We start from the raw sequence: 20,142 nt of genomic DNA on the forward strand, positions 1-20,142 counted from the left end.
ACAGCAAGCAGAAACACATGCAATTAAAAATGGGTATATAAATCAAAACATTTACTAATTCACTCTTTTAAGGAATTTAAGGGTCCTAAGTGCACTTATTGTAATTATTTCAAAAGAAAGGACAAAGAAGACTACACATAGTCTTCTGTTGCCAATATCAGAGTTAAGAAATTAGCTAAAAATATAAAACAAGACAGCCCTATAGAACACAACTCAGAATGACTTAAAGTCAGTTAGCCATGAAGGAAACTAACACTTTGGTTTTATATTCAAAACTTGGCAGTAGCTAAGCTCATAAAAATAAGCTTATCCCATTTAAATATTCTTGATTGTACAATTACATGGAAGGAGTAATCCTTAACCTAGATCTGATTTATAACTCATATGACTTGTTCTAAATGAGGGCATTGAACTAGTGCACATAACCAAAATCCACTTTCTGAAGACTACTTATATGCTCTTCACGTGAAAGAAATATCAAAGCAGAATTTTAAAGCTTTACCTAAACTCATATGAAAAAACCCCAGTACAGCACAGCAATATTTTCAACTAAATAAAGTGCTTCCCCAGCAGCAAGCTGTGCTGTACTTTGGTTAAAATCACCACGTTGATTACACCTACTTTCTTCACCAATGAATCCAAGGCATTATATAAATAGATCAAACCATACTTCAAAAGTTCAGGTTACCTAAAAATAACGACAATTTCCCACCCATTAATTGTAAAGTGGGTCATACAAAAAAGCAGCTTAGGCCCACCAGCAACAAACCCAACCTGCCCAAGCCTAACCACAGGAGTGGCAAAGAACTTCTCCTCCCATGAGAGTCAGGGATTCACTTTTCAGTACTCCAGGAAGCAGAGATTCTCTACTTCACAACTAAAGACAGCCCAAGCCAAGTTAGAAAAGGAAAAAAACCAAACCAAAACATGACATTCATGCGAAGTTTTCCCCTCAAATTCACTGCTAGAACACAGCTCCCCAGAGGCAGCTGGTACCTGTGCTGCACCAGTGACACAGAACACCTGCGGGACACAGCTCTGGGCAATGGCTTCTGGACCAGGACAGAGCTGAGCAAGGACAGCCACAGCCTGCCAGGCCACTGAAACCTCTCTGAATCACCACAAGGTCTTCTAAAGTACTAATAACTGAGAGGAGATTAATTACTGGATATGGTTTTTAAAAAATGTTCTGGGGGATCCCTGTGAGCAGCAGCAGCAGCAGCAGGGCCTGCTGGCCAGTCCCACACTCCCTGCACACACTGGCCCATGTAGAATCAGAGCTCAGCTCAGTCCTGCACCATCCCACCCCCAACACCTCCTCAGAGTTCTGGATGCTGCAGGTTCACTTCTGGAAATAAAACCATCCACACGCAGGCTCGAGGCTTCTGTGGTTCCAGCTCATAGATTACACCCCACACTGGCAGCTTCTCAGCTAATGAAAATCACATCTGCCTCAATTCAGATGTTCTATTTTTATATTTAGGATACATTTCTTCAAAATAGTCGATGTGTGGAGGCTGGAGGATGTCGAGGGCAGAGAGTACCTAGGAAACACCACACAAGGTCAAGGCCTATTCCAGATCAAATCCCTTTCAAAAAGACAGACTGCACATTTCTCCCATTTTATTTTATTTTACTCTAGCCCACAGACAGACCAATGTTCTGTCTCACCAGGTATGTAAATTTAATAACCCACCATGTCAGATATTCTGTACGTTCAATGTCTCTCTCTTTTCTAACTCAAGACATTTTCCCAGCTGTTTGAGTAGTAGTTTGAAAGCACAAATTTATCTATCCAATGAAAAGTGGTTTCTTTACAATATATATGAACATAGAATCTTTGAAAGAAGCAATTCCAGCAAAGAAATGTAAAAGCAGAAGATATCACACTTTGTTCTGCCTTAAGTCTTTCAGAGTTTTGTGATTCATTGCTTCCACATGGGAACTGCAAACCCCAAAGTTGTTCCCATTCTGAATAAGCAGCTCAGTGGTACAAAAAGCAAAAGGTAAAAAAGGTAGAAAAAAGCAAAAATGTAGAAAAGCAGCAGCAGAGAATTCCCCATCCTCTCACACAGAAAGGTACTCCTTGATGTGGTGATTTGGATACTATCCTAGGAAGGTTCATGACATTTGGGTGAAACACCCAAACTTCAGATGCACTTCAAATTTCATGGGTCAAACCAAAGAGTGTTTTAACTTAAGCTGGCTGATTTTACCTAAAGCAGGTTTGGGAGAGGACCAGCAAAGGGGAGAGGACAGAGCAGCTCAGGAGGAACAGTGTCCAGCTGACACAGCTCTGTGCAGCCTGACACAAGGCTGGGCAGAAGTGTACTGATTATCTGTGTGCAAACACTTTGGAGGGGAAATTATGAGTATCCTTAGATTCCTGACAGTTTCATTTTTACAGTGTTTGTAACAGTAATATCTGAGTTTCCAGAAAATCTGATCACTGTAAAATCAGAGAGCTCTTCAAGCGTCTTAGATATTCTGTAACAAAACACACTTCTGTTACAGAGAGCTCCATTTTACATTTAGGTTTTCTCAAAGATTTTAAGATTACTTTGAATTTACTTACATTACTTTGAATTTACTTACGTTGTCATGCTTAAAAAAACACAACATCTTCAACTCCCGGAAGACCCTTTTACAAGAGACCAAATTTTGGAAGACGTTGGGCATCTTTTTGAGTGCAACTCTCTTTCCATCTCGTGGATCTGTTACTGACCTACGGAATAAAAGACAAAGAACATCACATACTCCTGTTAGACAGTTTTTCTAAAGAAAAAAAAAAGAATATTTTAAAGTTTCTTATTCTTCTCAGCTCAGTGAGTCAAAACAAAGCGAAGCCATTGCTAGGGAAAAGAGCAGTAATGTGAGGGCACTGAGCAGTGTCCTGCAGAGCCTGTGTCACACAGATGTGACCATTCTGTGGATGGAGCACACAGCCAGCCAGCAGTGCCACACAGCTCATGGTGGCATCAACTCCTGCAGTGGATGTCAGGATAAACATCCCCCTCACCTCCCAAAAACACCTCATTAAAACGCTCTCAGTTACCCAGACTGGATTTGATCAGCTCTATGGCTCACTTCTTCCTCTCCAAAGAGGGTGAAAGATCTAATAATCCTGTTCTGACAGAACACTGGCAAGTGTAAGACTATTTATTGGTCTATCACCAAATCACATCTGGAGAAGCAACAGCACGTGGTATCCAGGCTTCCACAAGTGTAAAACAGGCGTGGTACTGGTCCTTCTCCCACACAGCTTATGGAATGCAAGTATAGTAGCTCAGGAATTACAAGGTGCTTTGCACATGGCAAGTATTTTAATTTAAAATAATTGGATTCTGAAAATAGAATTTTATAATGAGAACCATAAAACTAGAGCAAGGAGATTATGGTGCCTCAATTCCCAATCCCAGTTTTTAAGGTGAGTTTCTCAAATGTCACTACAGAATAGAGTATATGCATATTTTTACTGGGATGACCAAAATAACTTCAATCTCAGTGCAGTGCTGAACCCACAGAAGAATCCACATCCAGCTGTGCACCCTGCTAACTACATTTGTCCTTTAAAAATTGCTGGCTTTTCTCTCTCATGTGACTCCTCAACAGCAGACATGCAAGGCAGCTTCTTATGCCTCAGGTCCATGTTTTAAATATCTAAACAAAAAATTAGACCGGAGTGTTCAGATATCTACCTCACTCCCAAGTACCACATCTGATTTCAAACCCATTCAACCAGTCCAAAGTCAGTCCCAACACCTCAGGCAGACACCTGTGAACAGCCCTGTTTGTGTTTTAAACAGGGGGCAAGGGGGAACTTGGGAAAGGTGATATCACACTGTTTATACGGTGAGAAACACAGCTAAAAATGATCTGAAAAGGTCTTTCAATCCATGACGTATTCCCCATTTCCTCCAGGACTTTTGCCTCTTGCCCGAAGTGGTGAGGAAGGGCAGAGAACTGCAGAGCTGCAGCTCACACAGCAGGGCACGGGGGACCTGGGGGCACCTGCAAAACAAGGTGTTCCTATCACCACCAGGCACACGAGGGGCTGGCACGGCTCAGGATGCAGCAGAGGCAGAGCCTGAGCAAGACAGGCACACAGCAGGGTCGGCATACATCCCCTGCCTGCAAACTCAGGCTGTGTCTGCAGCAATCAGCTTCCAATCCCTGCCACGCCAGCAAGGCACCGCTCTGGTTAGTCACAGAGAACATCCCATCCTGGGCACAGGAACAGGCAATTACTCAGCATTCCAGAACCAGCTGGGGAATTGTAGGTGGTTTTGACACATTACAGTTTCAGAAACTGCCCAGCACAGGCTCATCCCTGCCCAGCAGCTGATGAAGCAGGGATAACAAGTCCTCCAAAGCAGCTGCCACCGTCCCCTGTGGGGCTGTCCCTGCTCAGTGTCCAGCTCCACAGCCAGCTCCTCGTCAAAGCAAACTCCACAGGAATCATTCCAATGTTCCCTACAGGGTGCTTTGAATGCATACTTTAAACAAACATCTGATTTTTACTGTAAAACATCTACTTATATAGTTCCTATCTAAGAAAACGAAACTTAAAAACTGCTAACATTTTCATTTTATTAGTCTAAAAATCAAGCTAATAAAACTATAACCTACACTCATGTATACTCCTCAGATGGTGCCATACCTGCACACAGAATTACCAGATGACCTCAAATGTGTCCTTTTAATTCAATTCTAGATTAAAATGGTCATTCCCAACTTCTAATAAAATATTAAACTAGAATAAGAGAATTCAGTTTGAGAATAGTAACCCAAAACATTTCCAGGCAAAGTCTGAAATTTGATAAATTATTTTAAGAGACCAGAAGTACTCCTCTCCCACTGCCCAAACTGAGGGAAATGTTAAAATATGGAACCAGAACATCTGAAGTGCAGGTCACTGCAAAAAGGTATCAAGGATTTTTGATGACTTTGGATCCACTTGCTTTCTGCAGCTGTTCTTCTACAAAACAGTGGCTGCATAAGACACAGAAATCAACAGTCAGCTTTCACCAAAATCAGTTCAGATGGAAGCTACATTTTGGGATACTGAGTAAGTCCACGCCAGCTCCAAGGAGAGCCATGAAGCAGTTCCCAGTTGCCTTAATTGAAGTTCTTATATCAATGTTAATTACACATGAACAGTAATACAACCTGCATCACTTTGTTCCTATTGATATAGAGCCTGAACTTTGCCTAACTCCCTTCCAAATTCATTTATTAAAATTTTTACAAGGAAAACATTTTAGCATAAACATTATCTCATAGAGGAAGGCGTTCAGTGGGGTTGCTGTGGCGTTCGCATTTATGACCAGTTTCTTTTTTCTTTTAAATAACCACTTTTACAAACAAGTGCTGATCCCCTGCAGTATCCATTTGGAAAGCAATTCTCTGCTCTTTCCCCCACAGCAGCAGCAATGCCAGCCTGCTCCTCGCCTCCCTGCCTTGGGCTGGGAGCTCTGTGCTACTCACCAGCAATTTCACTTCAAGGGGCAGCACAAAACTAACAATCCAAGTTCTGAAGATCAGAACTGTCAGGCCTGCATTCCAAAGAACAGAAACAAGAAAGGAAGAAAGGAAACAGCCTGTCTGAAAACCTGGTATTTACAGCATCCAAAAAAAGATGCTAAAAATGTTGCTTTGTGTTTGTGTACAGTACCTACTTTGATACTAGTAAAATAATTATTTATAGCAATATGCTATCAGGTCACATATCCCCAGGAGAAACTGGAAAAGCAGAAAATCTCCTAGGAGCTAATTGAGAGAACAGCTAGAAAGGCAGCTTTACTTACTGCTGCTCTCAGAAGAACACATTTGAATTCCCTGCCCTGCTTTGTGAGGACATTCCAGCACGGGTGAATCCCGCAGCAAAGGGCCCAGCAGGCAGGAGCCATCCATCACAAGGCACTGCTGAAGCCTCAAAGGGTCCACTGACTAACCACCAACTGCAGCTGGGGATAAAGAGATCACAGGCCAAGACTCAAACCAAAAATAACTTAGCAAAAATTTATATATAGGTATGGGGCAAAAAATAAGTTATTGAATCTTGTGTCAAGGCAGATGGCTCAGCTCTAACCATGCCTTTGGGAGTGACACAGAACAGCAACCCCGAGCTGGCATCCAGCCCTGAACACTGCGAGTGCAGCCACCCCCAAGCCCAGCCCTGGAGGGACACAGGGGAGCTGGGCCAGCACACAGCTGGGACAAAGGGCCAGCACGTTTGGGGAGCACATCACAACCAGAGCAGGCGAGGGACAGCAGCAGACCAGCCCTGGGGCCACACAGGAATGGGAGGCGTCCCCTGAACTGCAGTGGGTGCCCTGTGCAGCAGGGCCACTCTCCTGCCACCAGAAACCCTTTTGTTCTGCTGATCATACATAATGTATGCATGTCTTGCTATATTTAAGAACTATATAAAAAGCTTTTTAAAAAATCTGACATAAAACACACAAAGAAAAAAGATACTTTACAAAACCTGCACCTTCTATTTACTTTGCAAGCTAATCACACCAGAAATAATACAATTTTTAAAAGTAATAGGACTACAGAAGAGATTAATGACACAATCCAGACCTCTAGTTAAAATGTTTTCAGAGACAATCCTTATCTCAAAGAATCCTTGCAGGCATTCAGCCGTTTCAATTACGCATTATAAGCCTTTAGCAACTCTCTGCCATGCTGATGGCAAATTTTCAAGGTGGAGTCTATGCCAACAGTGACTTTTTCTCTCCCTGAATCCAGGTCAAGGCATACACATTGTTCCGTAGTTTCAACTGGTAGAAAAACAAGTTTGTGACTGCCCCGTGCAATTATTGCACAGGAGCAAGATAATGAAAGAATGCTCTTGGGGTGGTGTGGGAAACTGCTGGTGGAGTTTGTTCTATCACGGAAACAAACCTTCCTTCCCGTTTATAGAGAACATCTATCAATTTACATCAGGACTTACCAGAAGGGAGGGAATTTAATAGGATTACTCTGCAAGTTTTTCTTATTAGTCAGTGAACTTTTTTGCTCAGTTGCTTGACTCTTATTAATCACACAGGCTTTTCCAGCAAGCCTTACTCTGAGATATGTAAGTGACCTGGTCCCACAAGCATTTCAGCTGCTCACCCAGGCATGTTTGATGTACCACTGTAAAACAAACAGCACAGCTCATACTCAAGGGCATGTGATCCCAATATGCCACTTTTGCAGCACACGGTATTGCAATCAATCACATCTTGGCATATTTCAAAATATACTTGAGCATGGGATGATATTAAAAATCCCTTAGAAAAGCTCACAAACCCACAAGATTCCCGAGACTGAAGTGGAAGGGCAGGGAGAGGCTGTGCACTTATCAAATCTCTTATCTGGGAAATGCTTGATTGAGTACATAAAATTTGCACACAGGCATGAGACCAAGCTCTGTTCTCTGTAAAACACTGAGCCCTACCAAAACGTGACAAAAACTGATCCACAACATTTCATGGACTGTTGGGTAGCAGAGGGGAGAGGTGAGGAAAATAAGGACCTAAGTGTGAAATCCTTAAGAAAACAAACCAATATATATACGTGGATTTAGCAACAGATGTCTTACTGAAGGAAAAAAACAGAAACGCATCCACAGAGGCAGAGTTTTTATGCAAAGCAGCTGCTTTAGCAATTGACCATTCTAAAGGTTCAAGCACCAGGACAAAGGTGATGTTCCAGGCCCTGCAGTGACCTTGCCTCCTGCAAGGACAGCAGTGTTTTCTCCCATCACAGACTGCATCCCTGTCCCACACCGCTCCTGACCCGCCGGCGCTCAACAAGGCACACAACGCCTTCTGAAGCCCGGTGACAATTCCTGATGGAAGTTAAATTATTCAAATGTCTTCTGTCTAACTTTAGTAGCCTCAAAGTCAGTTTTCCAGCCCAAAGCTGCGAGTGAGGCGTTCCTGCCCTGGGCAGGGGCTGCTGCAGCTCGGGCTGGCCCCAAACAGCTGTGCTGGCACGGTGACACGGCGAGCAGGAACAGCCCCCAGACAAAGGCAGGACAGACGGACGCTTGTTCAGGAACAATGGCAGCCTAGGCATATGTCAGAGAGGATCTCAGTCAGCCACGCTGCCTCTGCCAAGTGAATAAGGAGAGGGAGAGGTGGGATTAATCTCTTTTTGAGGGCTCTTGGGTAACACATGAGCTGTTTCTCTAGAGGTGCCTCACCCCAGCAGCGAATGCAGAGAACCAGCAGAGAACCTCGTAGATAACCAGATTCCTGATCTGAGGACCCCAATTTTCTAATTTCATAGGAGTCTTTTCTCCCTGTGTGTGCAGCCAGGCCGTGCTGAGTGTCACAGGCCACTGTGCACCCTGTCCTGCCAGCAGGGTGACCTGGGCTGCCCTCCAGCAGTGCTGGGAGAGGGATCATCAGGAGTGAGGTTTTGTTTTGGCTGGATTTCTCACGAGAGAGGTTTAGCATACACACTCATGCAATTAGCATGGCATTTTAATGGGTTTTACCCTCTGGCTGTACATACATTGTCTGAAAGATGCAAAAGCTGATACAATCTCGTTTAGAGGAGATATTCATAGTCATTTCAGCTGTAATTTTTAAAAGAAAAGCCACCCACAGATTCGTTAGGAAAAGGAGGAAAATATTACAGCAGAGCAGTGCTCAGTCCTCTTCACTTCACTGCCATGACCAGAGCTCTCTGGAAGGCTGCTCTGAACTTACAGCACGAGGCCTGTCCCCATGAAGGAGCAATAAAACTGGAAATCAGGGGCCCTGACGGGCACAGCAGCAGGGAGGCTGAAGGAGGGGCACAAGCCAGGGAAGCACACAGAACCCCAGGATGACTCCAGGGAGCGAGGAACAGCCATGACCAGAGGAGGATCCTGCACCCACCCACCGGCCAGAGACACAGCTCGGAGATGAATCACACCATTCCCTGTCACAGCACACCATTCCCAGGTACAGCACACCATTCCCTGGTACATCACACCAGTCCCTGTTAAATCACACCATTCCCAGGTACAGCACACCTTTCCCTGGTACAGCACACCTTTCCCTGTTAAACCACACCATTCCCTGTTAAATCACACCATTCCCTGGTACAGCACACCATTCTCTGTTAAATTACACCATTCCCTGTTAAATCACACCATTCCCTGGTACAGCACACCATTCCCTGTCACATCACACCTTTCCCTGGTACAGCACACCTTTCCCTGTTAAATCACACCATTCCCTGGCACATCACACCTTTCCCTGGTACAGCACACCATTCTCTGTTAAATTACACCATTCCCTGTTAAATCACACCATTCCTTGTCACATCACACCATTCCCTGTCACATCACACCATTCCCTGTTAAATCACACCATTCCTTGTCACATCACACCATTCCCTGTCACATTACACCTTTCCCTGTTAAATCACACCATTCCCTGGTACAGCACACCTTTCCCTGTTAAATTACACCTGTGAGCTACGTTAATACCTGCTCACCCCGAGGAACTGAGCAGGGCCCACGAGACTCAAACACTGACACGTGTGGCCACCTATTCACATCAGCAGTTTGGGGACTTAAAAAATATTCCACAACTTGCAGTAAATCACTGCCTAGAAAAAGTCCCAGCAGCTGCCCCACAGAGGAGTCTGAAGCACTGAGGCAGAGCTGTTAGCGACAGCAGAATTTTTAGCACACGAGCATGGAAAAATAAGGTTTCATTGTTAAAAGACATTATCAAAAAGAACAGCTGTTATTTTTCGAGCTATTTAAGCACTGGATGTGCTGTTGATTTTCAGGTCACTATTGCTCTGTAGCAGCCTCCAGCTGGCAATACTTCAAAGATCCTAAAATGAAATATTTACCGTGGGTAAAAAAAAATCTTTGAGAGATATGATATGAAAGCAAACTGCAAAAAGATAGCTAAGGAGATACTACTGAGCAAAACTTGGATTTCACTTGGATTTAACTTTGAGGCAGAGAAGCCAAGTCACACAGCTCCCTGTTTCACCCATCCTTGGGGATCAGCTGCTGCAGTCTGAGTGCTCCCTGACACAACTGACGGCCTGACAAGAAGCCATGGGCAGGCTGATTTGGATTGACAAAAGCTGGGTGAAGGTGTTCAAAGACAAAAGTAAAACCTTCTTACACTTTTAGACATCTGGGGCCTAAAAAAATACACTCCACCTGCTAAATATTTTCTTAATATTTTGGCAAGTAAAGTAGGTTTTGCATGCAGGAATCTGCATGTGAGCAACAATTGGTGTTTGTTGGAAAGGCACTGAACAGAAAATAAGTTACTTAAGAAGATTACACAAAAAGACAATTTAATTAACTGACTACCAATATGCATTCTCAGCATTTCATTAAGTTTTCTCAACATTCTCCATGGAATACTGCAAAGTAATCAAAAAATACCCAAAGGCACTTCAAGAAAACCCGTAAGTTACTCCAAATAGCAAAGTCTTTCTAACACATATTCTCAGGAGCTGGTCTTTTTAGTGGTGTGGGATCTGTTCAGGGAAAGAACTGACTGAAGGCAAGCTAACAGATTTCATGTAGAACTTTCACATGAGTCTGAAGAAAACATACAGATTCCATTTCCACTTACAGGTACTTGACAGGAAAGGGTTAAGCGACTTCAAAGGTGTTCTTCACTCCCTCCTGCTAAACCCAGACCTCTCCAGAGCTCCTTTTCCAACCATCCATGTCCTAAAAAAGCCTTTTAACGTTGGTTCTAATCACACCCTCCAGCATGTGTGCCATTATCACTTATTCTTTACAAATCAGAGCTAAAAGCAAAACTGATTACTGCAAGAAATCTGTCTCCTTGAACAAAAAGTGATTCAGAGTATCTTACTTAAAAGAAAGGAGTGAAAATTAAAGGGATACTGTTATGGCTAATATCTTTAAAAATGTTTAATTTGTCTTCCTTCATGGAAGCTTAAAATTGAAACTGCTTTCCAAATCAAATTTATTTCCCCATTTATACAAAATTTTCTGACTCCGCTTCAGACCTTTTTATTCACTTCTCAACTGCCTGTATGAACCACAGCTACAATAAATTACTACATACACATGGCATTTATTCAGATACATTTTTAATTTCATTTTTAACTTTTTTTTTTCAGCCAATGGCACAGCTATGGATGTGATGCTCACAAATAAATAACACGCCCAATAATCACACAGAGCTCCATGCATTTTTACAGATCTTTCTTCTTTATTTTTAAAGCTTATACCACTATAACATGCACATTCCTGCCCCAATTCACTGACCTCTATTCCCATTGCCACCAGCCAACCAAGAAAAGCCCAGATGAGAAACCTTCCCCTCCACGTCCAGCAAGCCTGCAGGCCTTGGCACGGTTCCTGGAGTATTTCTGCACCTCCAGAGCAAAGTAGGTTAATAAGGTCTCTGGTCATATCCCCGACCAGTGACCACCCAGCAGCTCTGCCCTGCACTGCCATCCTCCCAGCACAGAGCAGACCCGCAGGAAATGCTGCCCAACTCCTTCCTGCACAGCAATCCCTGAGAATCAGCTCTGCACCTCATCCCAATCAACACCCCAACACGTCCAGGGGAAGCCTGTCCTATTCCAGCCAGTCCTTTTTCCACCACAATCATGTCTGGCTGTTTCCTGATGTAGGAGAAAAGCAGAGGAGGATAAAAACCAAAGAGTACAACAAATATTTGAAACTCAGTACTTCAAAGTAATTACACTGCAGTGCTCCCCGCTTCCACCAGGGTGGTATTTGTATCTCTTGGTTCAGGATTAAGCCTCAGGACTTTGATGTATTTGTAATAAATATTCAAATAAATAGGTATATATGTATGAGGCTGAGGATGCCTTTTAATTGTATGAATTACTGCTATTTATATTTATCTCCCCAAATTCCGTAGTGATGATAAATACATGAACATTCATCAAGGTTTTTAGCTGGAACAGCCAAATCTTATTCACTGACCTTTCAAGTTTCAACTTACTCCACCCATTCCTTATTCAAAGGAATTCTGTATTCTACAGAATAATACAGAACACAGATTGAAACACAGAATGCTTTGTAGTTGACACTTTCTCTTCCATTCTCTTTACCAGAATTATTTTAGATAACAGTGTTTTATTAGTTTTGAACAGGCATGGATGTTAGAATCACCAAACTTTAAAATATTACTTAAAACACACACTAAGCCTGTAAGATGCTGTAATTCCCAAGCCCAATACTCCACAACGGCCAAAGTAAACACTAAGCAGAGACATCTCAATTGCTCTGGGCTGAACAAACCACAGCAAGAGCTGGGAGCCAAAGGAGCAGCACACCTGACACGAGCGGTGCAGCTTTTCCCAGAGTGGCAGCTCAGGATCATCCTCCAGGCTGCCTGACAATGGTGGTGAAGGCCCAGCCACATCAACAGCTGTGTCCCTGTAGCTGTACATGAGGCATTTCAGCTTTCCTAAGGCTTCCTCTGCACGTTTCACTCACGTAAATTATTGCAAACTGCTGCCATTTTTTTCTCTGTAAAGATTTCTAAGTGCTCAACCCTGCCCAGTCATTCCTTCTCTGAATTACTGCAGGGACAGAAGGGACATGCCAGAACACAAGTGTGAAATAAATACATTAATAACCTCTACCATCCAAAAGTCTAGAGGATGTCTCAGATGGGATATTTTTGGAACATGAAAGAAGTGCATTATGTTTTATTACATGTTAATGAAGACTTAAGAAAGACCCATAGCCTTGCAAAAAAGAAGGGGGAAAAAAGTAAAAAATCAGTCCTCTATTTATTGCCAGGGCATTTAAAGACACATCAGTGTCCCATTACCATGGGCCAGTGAAGTGAATGATCCTCTGTCACATACCATCAAGTCTCACGGAGCTGTAAAAATTCCACCTATTTCCTTGACAGTCTCAATTACACTGGAGCCATAACCACTCCTTTTCAATAGATTCAAAAGGCAATTTCAGAAACCCGGAGACATTGGAGTGACACACTAAAGTGGAGAGGTGAACAGCACCTCTGAGTGAACAGCCTGCTGAGAGTGGGACGAGGCTGCTCAAAATCCTTCCGTGTCTGCAGCAGCACAACATGTAGCTGATGAATTTCTGTGAGAGGTCGTTTGGCTACTGTTCAAATGTCTGAAATACTGTAAAATTTGCAAAATCTAAATTTTCAGGTAAGCCAGCCAACCCCGTCCATGTCTTGGTGCCAGAGCCAGGTGACCTGTACCAGGTGCTGGAGGCAGCACAGCTCCAGTGAGCCTCAGCCTTTTCCCCCTTCTGAAACTCACCCACAAAATGTCATCTGACAGAACTGTTCAAACTATTACAAGATCTTCAAGGAAAGTGTGTCTCTCCCTCTTCCCACTAGAAGAAAACCAGCCTGAATTGTTATAAACCAAATTAACTGATGATACAATGCAGTTGGTTTGGTTTCACATCTCCAGCCACAGAAACACCAAGGTCTGACCTGCAGGACTCCCTTTCGACCTCCTCCTTTCACAGCTGTATTTAGCTTCCAGTGATCTCCATGAACTGACAGGAAAAGCCTAATATATGTTTCTCTATTCTGAGCCTGTCAAAAACCCTGTGATAACAGATGGAATCACTACCATGGGTGCAATTCCAGGGGAATGAAATTAATGACTCTAAAATACTTCAAACTCAAAATTTAAACAATAGTCCAGGATGAAATAAAATTATTACAGAAGAATTCCCTTTACTGGGTCATTTGGAAAGTGACAAAATCTCCTTGGGAACAACTGTGGGAGTGATGATATATACATTTAATATTCAAATTACCAAACACCTGTCAGTTCTCAATGTTTTAGATGAGGCTTCACATGAGTAAACAGTAGCTTAAAAATGATAAGGTGACATGCCCAAGACAGAGATCAGAAAAAAAGCCACAAGTAGGTCAAAGCTGGTCCTGATTCTGTCAACATTCACCTACTTTTCCTCAGCTGCTTCAGAAAACAATAAGCAACCCAAACCTAAAGAACATACATGCTTTGTTTCTTCAGCAGGGGCAGAAGGGAAGCTCAGCTCAGCTTACAGGCTTGGGTGAGGATGTGAAAGCCCTGCTGGCAAAAGCACAGTGCAAGTCCTTGATCCTGACTTTTCAAGTGCAATCAATGAGCAAATATGCTCAGAAAAGCACTCTGATACCTTGAGGTATCTATAATAATTGAAAAACCAAATCAAATGTACTTTCCACTTCATAATTAAAATCTGCTTTTAGTTAAGCTCTTAGGTAGAACTCTTACTGTCTTCAATTAAATCAAGTGATCCATGGTAAAACAGATTTTTTTAAAATACATTTTTGCCTCTCAGAGTGGCTGCAGGACATTCTATTTTAGAACAGTGGTGCACAAAGCGTGGCAGAGTGCAGGATCAGGGCTGGTCTTGCTTTAGTCACTGACACAGAAGGATTCCCCAGCACACACAGACACTCCCCTCTCCACACACAGTCCAGATCCACAAGGGGAAGATAAAATTCTTTTTCTGCCAAAGCATAAACGGCAATTTTCAATGGCTTTTAGATTTAAACCTGAAGAGGGTTCTAGCAGGTCCTAATTTCACATCCTTTTGTTCCAGCTCATCAATATTCACTGGTGAAGCAGCACTGGACAGAGCACTAACCATGCAGGCCACTGTCCCTTTAAATTAACAGCAATTATTATGTGGGAGCTTCTGCCCCCAACAATTTGAATTTAGACATAAGAATAAAGTAGATGCTAATCATTACTCACTGCCATTTCACTTTAAAAGCTGGGTATTATTTTTATACTAGCCTTGGTTGGTTCTGTGTTTGGTAGTTGGGGTTTTTTTCCATTTTCATATGCTGAACTGCAGGAAAACAAAAAGCACTAAACCCCCCTGGTCTTTACCTGTAGATCATGTTAACAACAGAGACTCTGAGAACAACGACTTAGAAGACACGTGCCCTTGACAAAACTATTGCAGATCTCCATTTTTGGGTCCATTCTCATCTGTCCTTGCAATTGAGATACGAGCTGTGACTTGAAAAATGCAAATTGACTGGGAGACTCCCCACTTGTGTTCAGAAACAGTATCTCAATTCCCTAGCACTGTTTTGGCTGTCTTTATTCTGTTTTTTTCCAAAGAGCTGAGAGCAGCCCCCCGGCGCTGGGACACCCCTGCACACAGCCCACGTGTGACCTTGGGCAGTGCTCTGTGCACCTTCTGGGGAGGGACCTGTCTGATCCACAGCCCTTCCTCCGGCCACAACAACAACAAGAACAGTCATTCTGCTCCACCATCACACCCACCAGCTACAAATCAACAGCAACGAGGTCTGGTCTCCGCTTCAAACCCATCGGGGACAGCACAAGGGAGCCCGAAAGCACTGAGAGGCTCAGGAAATTATTTTCTTCATTTTACCAAAAAATCCTAGCCTAGGAATTGATAAAATTAAGAAAGATGGATGGCAAGCAGCCCAGAAATAATAATGCCTTCTCTTCCTTGTCCTGAAAAGAAATCCTCCTTCCAAAGACTGCTCTGAGCGAGCCAAGCAGAACGTACAGAAACATCCAAAGAGAAGTTACACTGCAAGAGGAGAACAGCCTTTAAACAATGCTTTTGTGCTGTCACTATGCAATCTCTGGGGGGAAAAAGCTCTAATTGAGGCTTTCAAATAGTCTCACATGGGCTGCCAAGGGCCTTCAAAAGCGAAGGCAGGAGGAAGCCAAGCAGGTCCCCAGTTAAAAGGCAGAGACACACTTGTGCTCAGAAGGCAGTGACCTGCAGCTCTACTCCAGACAGGAGTGCCCTACATCAATCAAGGCCCTCAGAATGGACTGGGACAGAACTTTTTCTGTATTTCCTGCAGTATACCTTAACCCATGAGGAACCAAACCAGCAAAGGCTGGACAGAATAGTTCTGAGAGAAAGCCAGGCTCCCCTCCCTCGCCCGCAGAGCACCAGCACACACCTGAGCACTGTGCACAGGAGGAGCACTGCCCCTGGCTGAGAGCTGCCACTGCCTTCATGGAGAAAGCCTGGCTATTCACAGAGAAATACTCTCCAATAGTTACATGAATTTACATCAGATAAAACAACAAACTGCATCACCTGCAACAGCCAACTGCAGACACACAGCCAAGGGAGAAGGCAGAGTCAGGCACTCTTCAGGAAAAGCGTAACAAACTAGCTCAAACCCTGAACGAGTGCTTGGCCACCAGCTCAACACCATCCCCAGCTTCACTGGTGCCACCGAGCAAAGGCTCTACCCTGACACCACCTAAGCTGCAGAACTCAGCAAGCCCTGAGAGCACCGCCTGCTGGTACCCAGATAATGGAGAAAAGTGCTGCGAACCAGGAGCAGACTGAGGATCAGCACCACCCCAGGACAAGGAAACTGAAGCACCAGTTTCTCTGGTGAGCAATTATGGGGTTTTTTTGCAACTATTAAAATGTATTTTCATATAAAAGAGAAGGGAGGAAAGAAAATCCTCCTCTAAAGTCCAAGGATTACTACAGTTCCCAGTATATTTCACTTTTCCACAAAACTTCCTGTAAGAGTTTTTGAACAGAATGCTCTGAAAAACATTTTATTTTTTTTGAATTACACATAAGCACCATCATATCATGTTCTAAGAAAATTAAAGAAATAAGAGAATATGTATTTTACACAATGATTCTGCTATAACCATTCTGATGTTATATCCAACAGCATTAAGAGCATAAAAATTCCACTCACACACAAATGCTTCCAAGCCTTCACAGAAAAACACCACATCAGGAAATTAAAGAATGATACTACCAGGACACACTGATTCTGCCACAGCCCTCAAGATTAAAGCTCAAATTCTTACTAGGCACTTTTAAAGACTGTACATGGCCACGTTCCAGAGCTGTAGCCATGGAAGTTGTTTCATATCAAGGCTGGTGTAAGTCTGCCTTCATTTATCCATCATGATTGCTGAAGAAAAGATGATGCAGCTTTAAATACTGAAGTCCAGATTATTCTGGTAGGTTTGGTGTAATGTTCTGGTGCATTCTGATCAGCATTCTGGTACCTGGCTGTCCTCCCCTGCAGCTCCCTGCCCTCCTGTCCCCTCTCAGGGCTGCACCCACACCAGCCTGAACAGCACCACGTGCACTCACTTCACACACCTGAGTTCACCTGAACACCACTGGCATTTTTCCACAATTACTGAAACCCCCCCAGGCAATTTGTAGGGAAACCAGGGAACTGTGGGCCTAGAAAGGTGAGCTGACAGCTTCATTGATCGAGGCTCGCAGCAGGCTTACAGTACAAAACTGAACCTTACAAGCACCAGCACCTCGGGGATTCTAAGGCATTTGTGACCATGGGCAAGCTGGGGATTTCCCCAGTGAGACTCACTCTGTGACCCACATGCTGCCATCACAAGTGCTCCCACAGCGTGCCCCCACAGGCTGCAGCCCATCCACCCGTGAGCCCACAGCACACACTAAGGAAGGCCACGTGTTTCTGTAGAGGAGATGACTTTGCTCTTTTCCAGGTTCCTCCTGCAATGCACAATGGATGGAGCTCCAGTGATTTCCACAGGGAAATGTTATTTACTTTCTACAATTTACCCCTCGTCTCCAAACACAACTGTTTTCATTTCAGCATGCTGTTGGTGAGCTGCACTTCATATCAAGCACCACAGACAATGGCAGAAAATAAGAAAAATGGGCACAAGTGATGAAAAAGTCAGAAAAGACAGTGGGGGAACTAAAAATTAAATAAAATATGTGACCTACATTATTTAAAAAAATACTGCTACAACAACATTTGTTTTTATAACCCCTCTTAGACAGCTGATGGCTGTGGTTTGTACCACCTGTAGCTACCACCCATTCAGTGCCCATCCCATCCACTTTCTCCCTGTTACTGCTGATTATGAACAAATACTATCATCAATAAACAAAGCATTGATCCCAGAAGTCTCTATCCTTTTCACACATGTTTGCACTGCCTGCCATCTGCCACTTTGATTTCAGCATCTCCCACCTCACTCAGGGATCTACTTTTACAAAACCAGGTGCAGTACTCTACTACCAATAAACCAAAATTCACAGCATCTACTGCGAGATTTTCTAGCACTTGAAACTCTTTGTGGATTTTTAACACACCTTTTAAAAAACACCACCAATTATACTAATGAACACAAATTCCATTTAAGCAAACACGACACACCTTTGAGCCAGCTTTGCTCACAAGAACAGCTGCACATTACCTACTCCAGACCAGGAGGCAGAACTTTCCAGAGGATTAAAGATACATGAGACCCAGATACAACCATTACAAGTAATCAAAAAACACTTCAAACATATCCCCAGGGCTTCCTCCACTTCACCTGCCCAAAGCTGTTCTTTCTATCCCATTGTTCCCTGAGAAATGAGGCAGCCCAGGCACATCCAGCAGCCTCCCCCAGAGCCTTTCATGGCCTTCATCTCCTGCTCTGGGGGATCCCACACTTCGGGCTGCACCTTCACCCCCCCAAAACACCAACAGCTCTGTTTTGGATTAGGGAATTCAACAACTTAAATATCCTCTTAAAAAGAGATGAAAGAGTCAGGGGGAGAGAGAAAAGAACGTCTGAAATATGTCTTCTGGAAAATCAATATTAGACTGCTGATCCAGTCACAAGCTGTAACATTTGCAGAATTCAGAGTTAAAAAGAAAAAACACTGAATGCTACCAGGATCTAACTGGATTATCAGCATCCAGTCCTGTGTGGATACAAACAACATCAAGGTCTGCAGGTGCTGCAAAGCAACTTGCATTTCAAGTGACCTCTGAGACGCTGACCTTGGCATAATTTACAGTGAACTAATTTATCCCAAATGGTCCTTGCCCAACTTTGAGGGAAAAAAAAAAAAAGTTATTCACATTCCTTCTTTCTTGCATCATGTTACAAGACAATAATGAACAACTCGTATATTACTTGGATAGAATTTCACCTAATCCCAACGTCTAATTTGAATGCAAGGAGTTATTATATCCATTTCATTTAATTCACTCCATTTGGGAAACAGTCATTTAAATGTTAACAGAATTTTTCTTTTCAGGAAATTTGAAAAAAAGCCCCAACCACTCAAACACATAAAGCTTTGCAAAACTTCCCATATAGAAAAAACTGAATAAGGTCATTGTTCTACTACATTTCTTCACAAATAAGGTCAGAATCCAATTTAGATAAAGCAATCCTACAAAAAAATACTGACACAGGGATCTAAGACCATCACCTGCAGCTCCTTCCACTGTGATGGTGAATGTGAAACCCCATCCCCACTCTACTCCGTGCCCACTGCCAGCGCTGCCTCCTTTGCCTTAGGCATCCTCCTGGTTCCCTCCAACAACTGGATAAAAATGACTCTGCCTCCTTCTTATGAAATCAGTGTCTATCTGCATCAGACAACAGCAGAACCCACTCAAGTAGAACACAAAGAGTGGAAAACTCGTGGTCTAAGCCCGGCCCCTGTGCCCCCTGCTCTGTGCCCTGGGCATGGTGCCCCGGGGCTGGAGCTCCCTGGGCCCCAGGGACTGAGCCCTCCTGCACCCCAGCCCTCTGCTCTGGGCTGCCTGAGCAGCACAACAGCACCTGCTCTGCTCAGCAGTAACAAAACAGTCACTTCAGACTAACACAAAATGTCACATTACACAGGTCAAAGCAAACCACTGTCCACCTGTTAATACTTCCTGATGGCCAAATACTGTCTTCTGCTAGCAGGTGAGGTTTGAGGGACTGCACAAAGATGATACAGACAGGTTCAACTTCAGGAAAAAACCTCTCCCACCAGAAGTCCTAATGAATTTCATAAAAGAAATGTCTATGTTCAGCTTTTGCTAAACTTTCCTTGCTTACCAGCCTAGGCATCATTAACAGTACTAACTATGCCAAACATCATTGTGGTTTTCAGCAGTGTCAGACAGCAGAAGGGGAACTTCTCCTGACGCTTCTCAGACTTCTCTGAACCCTTAACACCTTTTTTCCTTAATACACATTCTGGCAATTTCATCCCAAACACATTATCCCCACTGCATCCTTGCTCAGCAGGACACATTCCTTTAAAGGAAAGGGAGATTATCAGTTTATCCTGGAAACGTCTTTCCTGCTGCTGTGCTTAGTATCAGTGCTGGGATAAAACCCTCTTAAAAT

The 20,142-nt window shown here is 43.5% G+C and overlaps 1 protein-coding gene across 4 annotated transcripts in view; it reads right to left on the bottom strand.

Annotated features, from left to right (window-relative positions):
- Positions 1-20,142, bottom strand: part of NLK (nemo like kinase) — a 37,872-nt gene that overhangs the window by 12,445 nt on the left and 5,285 nt on the right. For all 4 annotated transcript variants that reach the window (XM_038158049.1, XM_038158047.1, XM_038158050.1 and 1 more), the window contains 2 exons: positions 2,596-2,725; positions 1,489-1,544 (listed from right to left, as the gene is read on the bottom strand). In XM_038158049.1, coding sequence (XP_038013977.1) covers positions 1,489-1,544; positions 2,596-2,725 — 186 coding nt within the window. The remainder of the gene's footprint in view (positions 1-1,488; positions 1,545-2,595; positions 2,726-20,142) is intronic.

Source organism: Motacilla alba, chromosome 19, assembly GCF_015832195.1.
Source record: "Motacilla alba alba isolate MOTALB_02 chromosome 19, Motacilla_alba_V1.0_pri, whole genome shotgun sequence".
In the NCBI taxonomy this organism is placed as follows: Eukaryota; Metazoa; Chordata; class Aves; order Passeriformes; family Motacillidae; genus Motacilla; species Motacilla alba.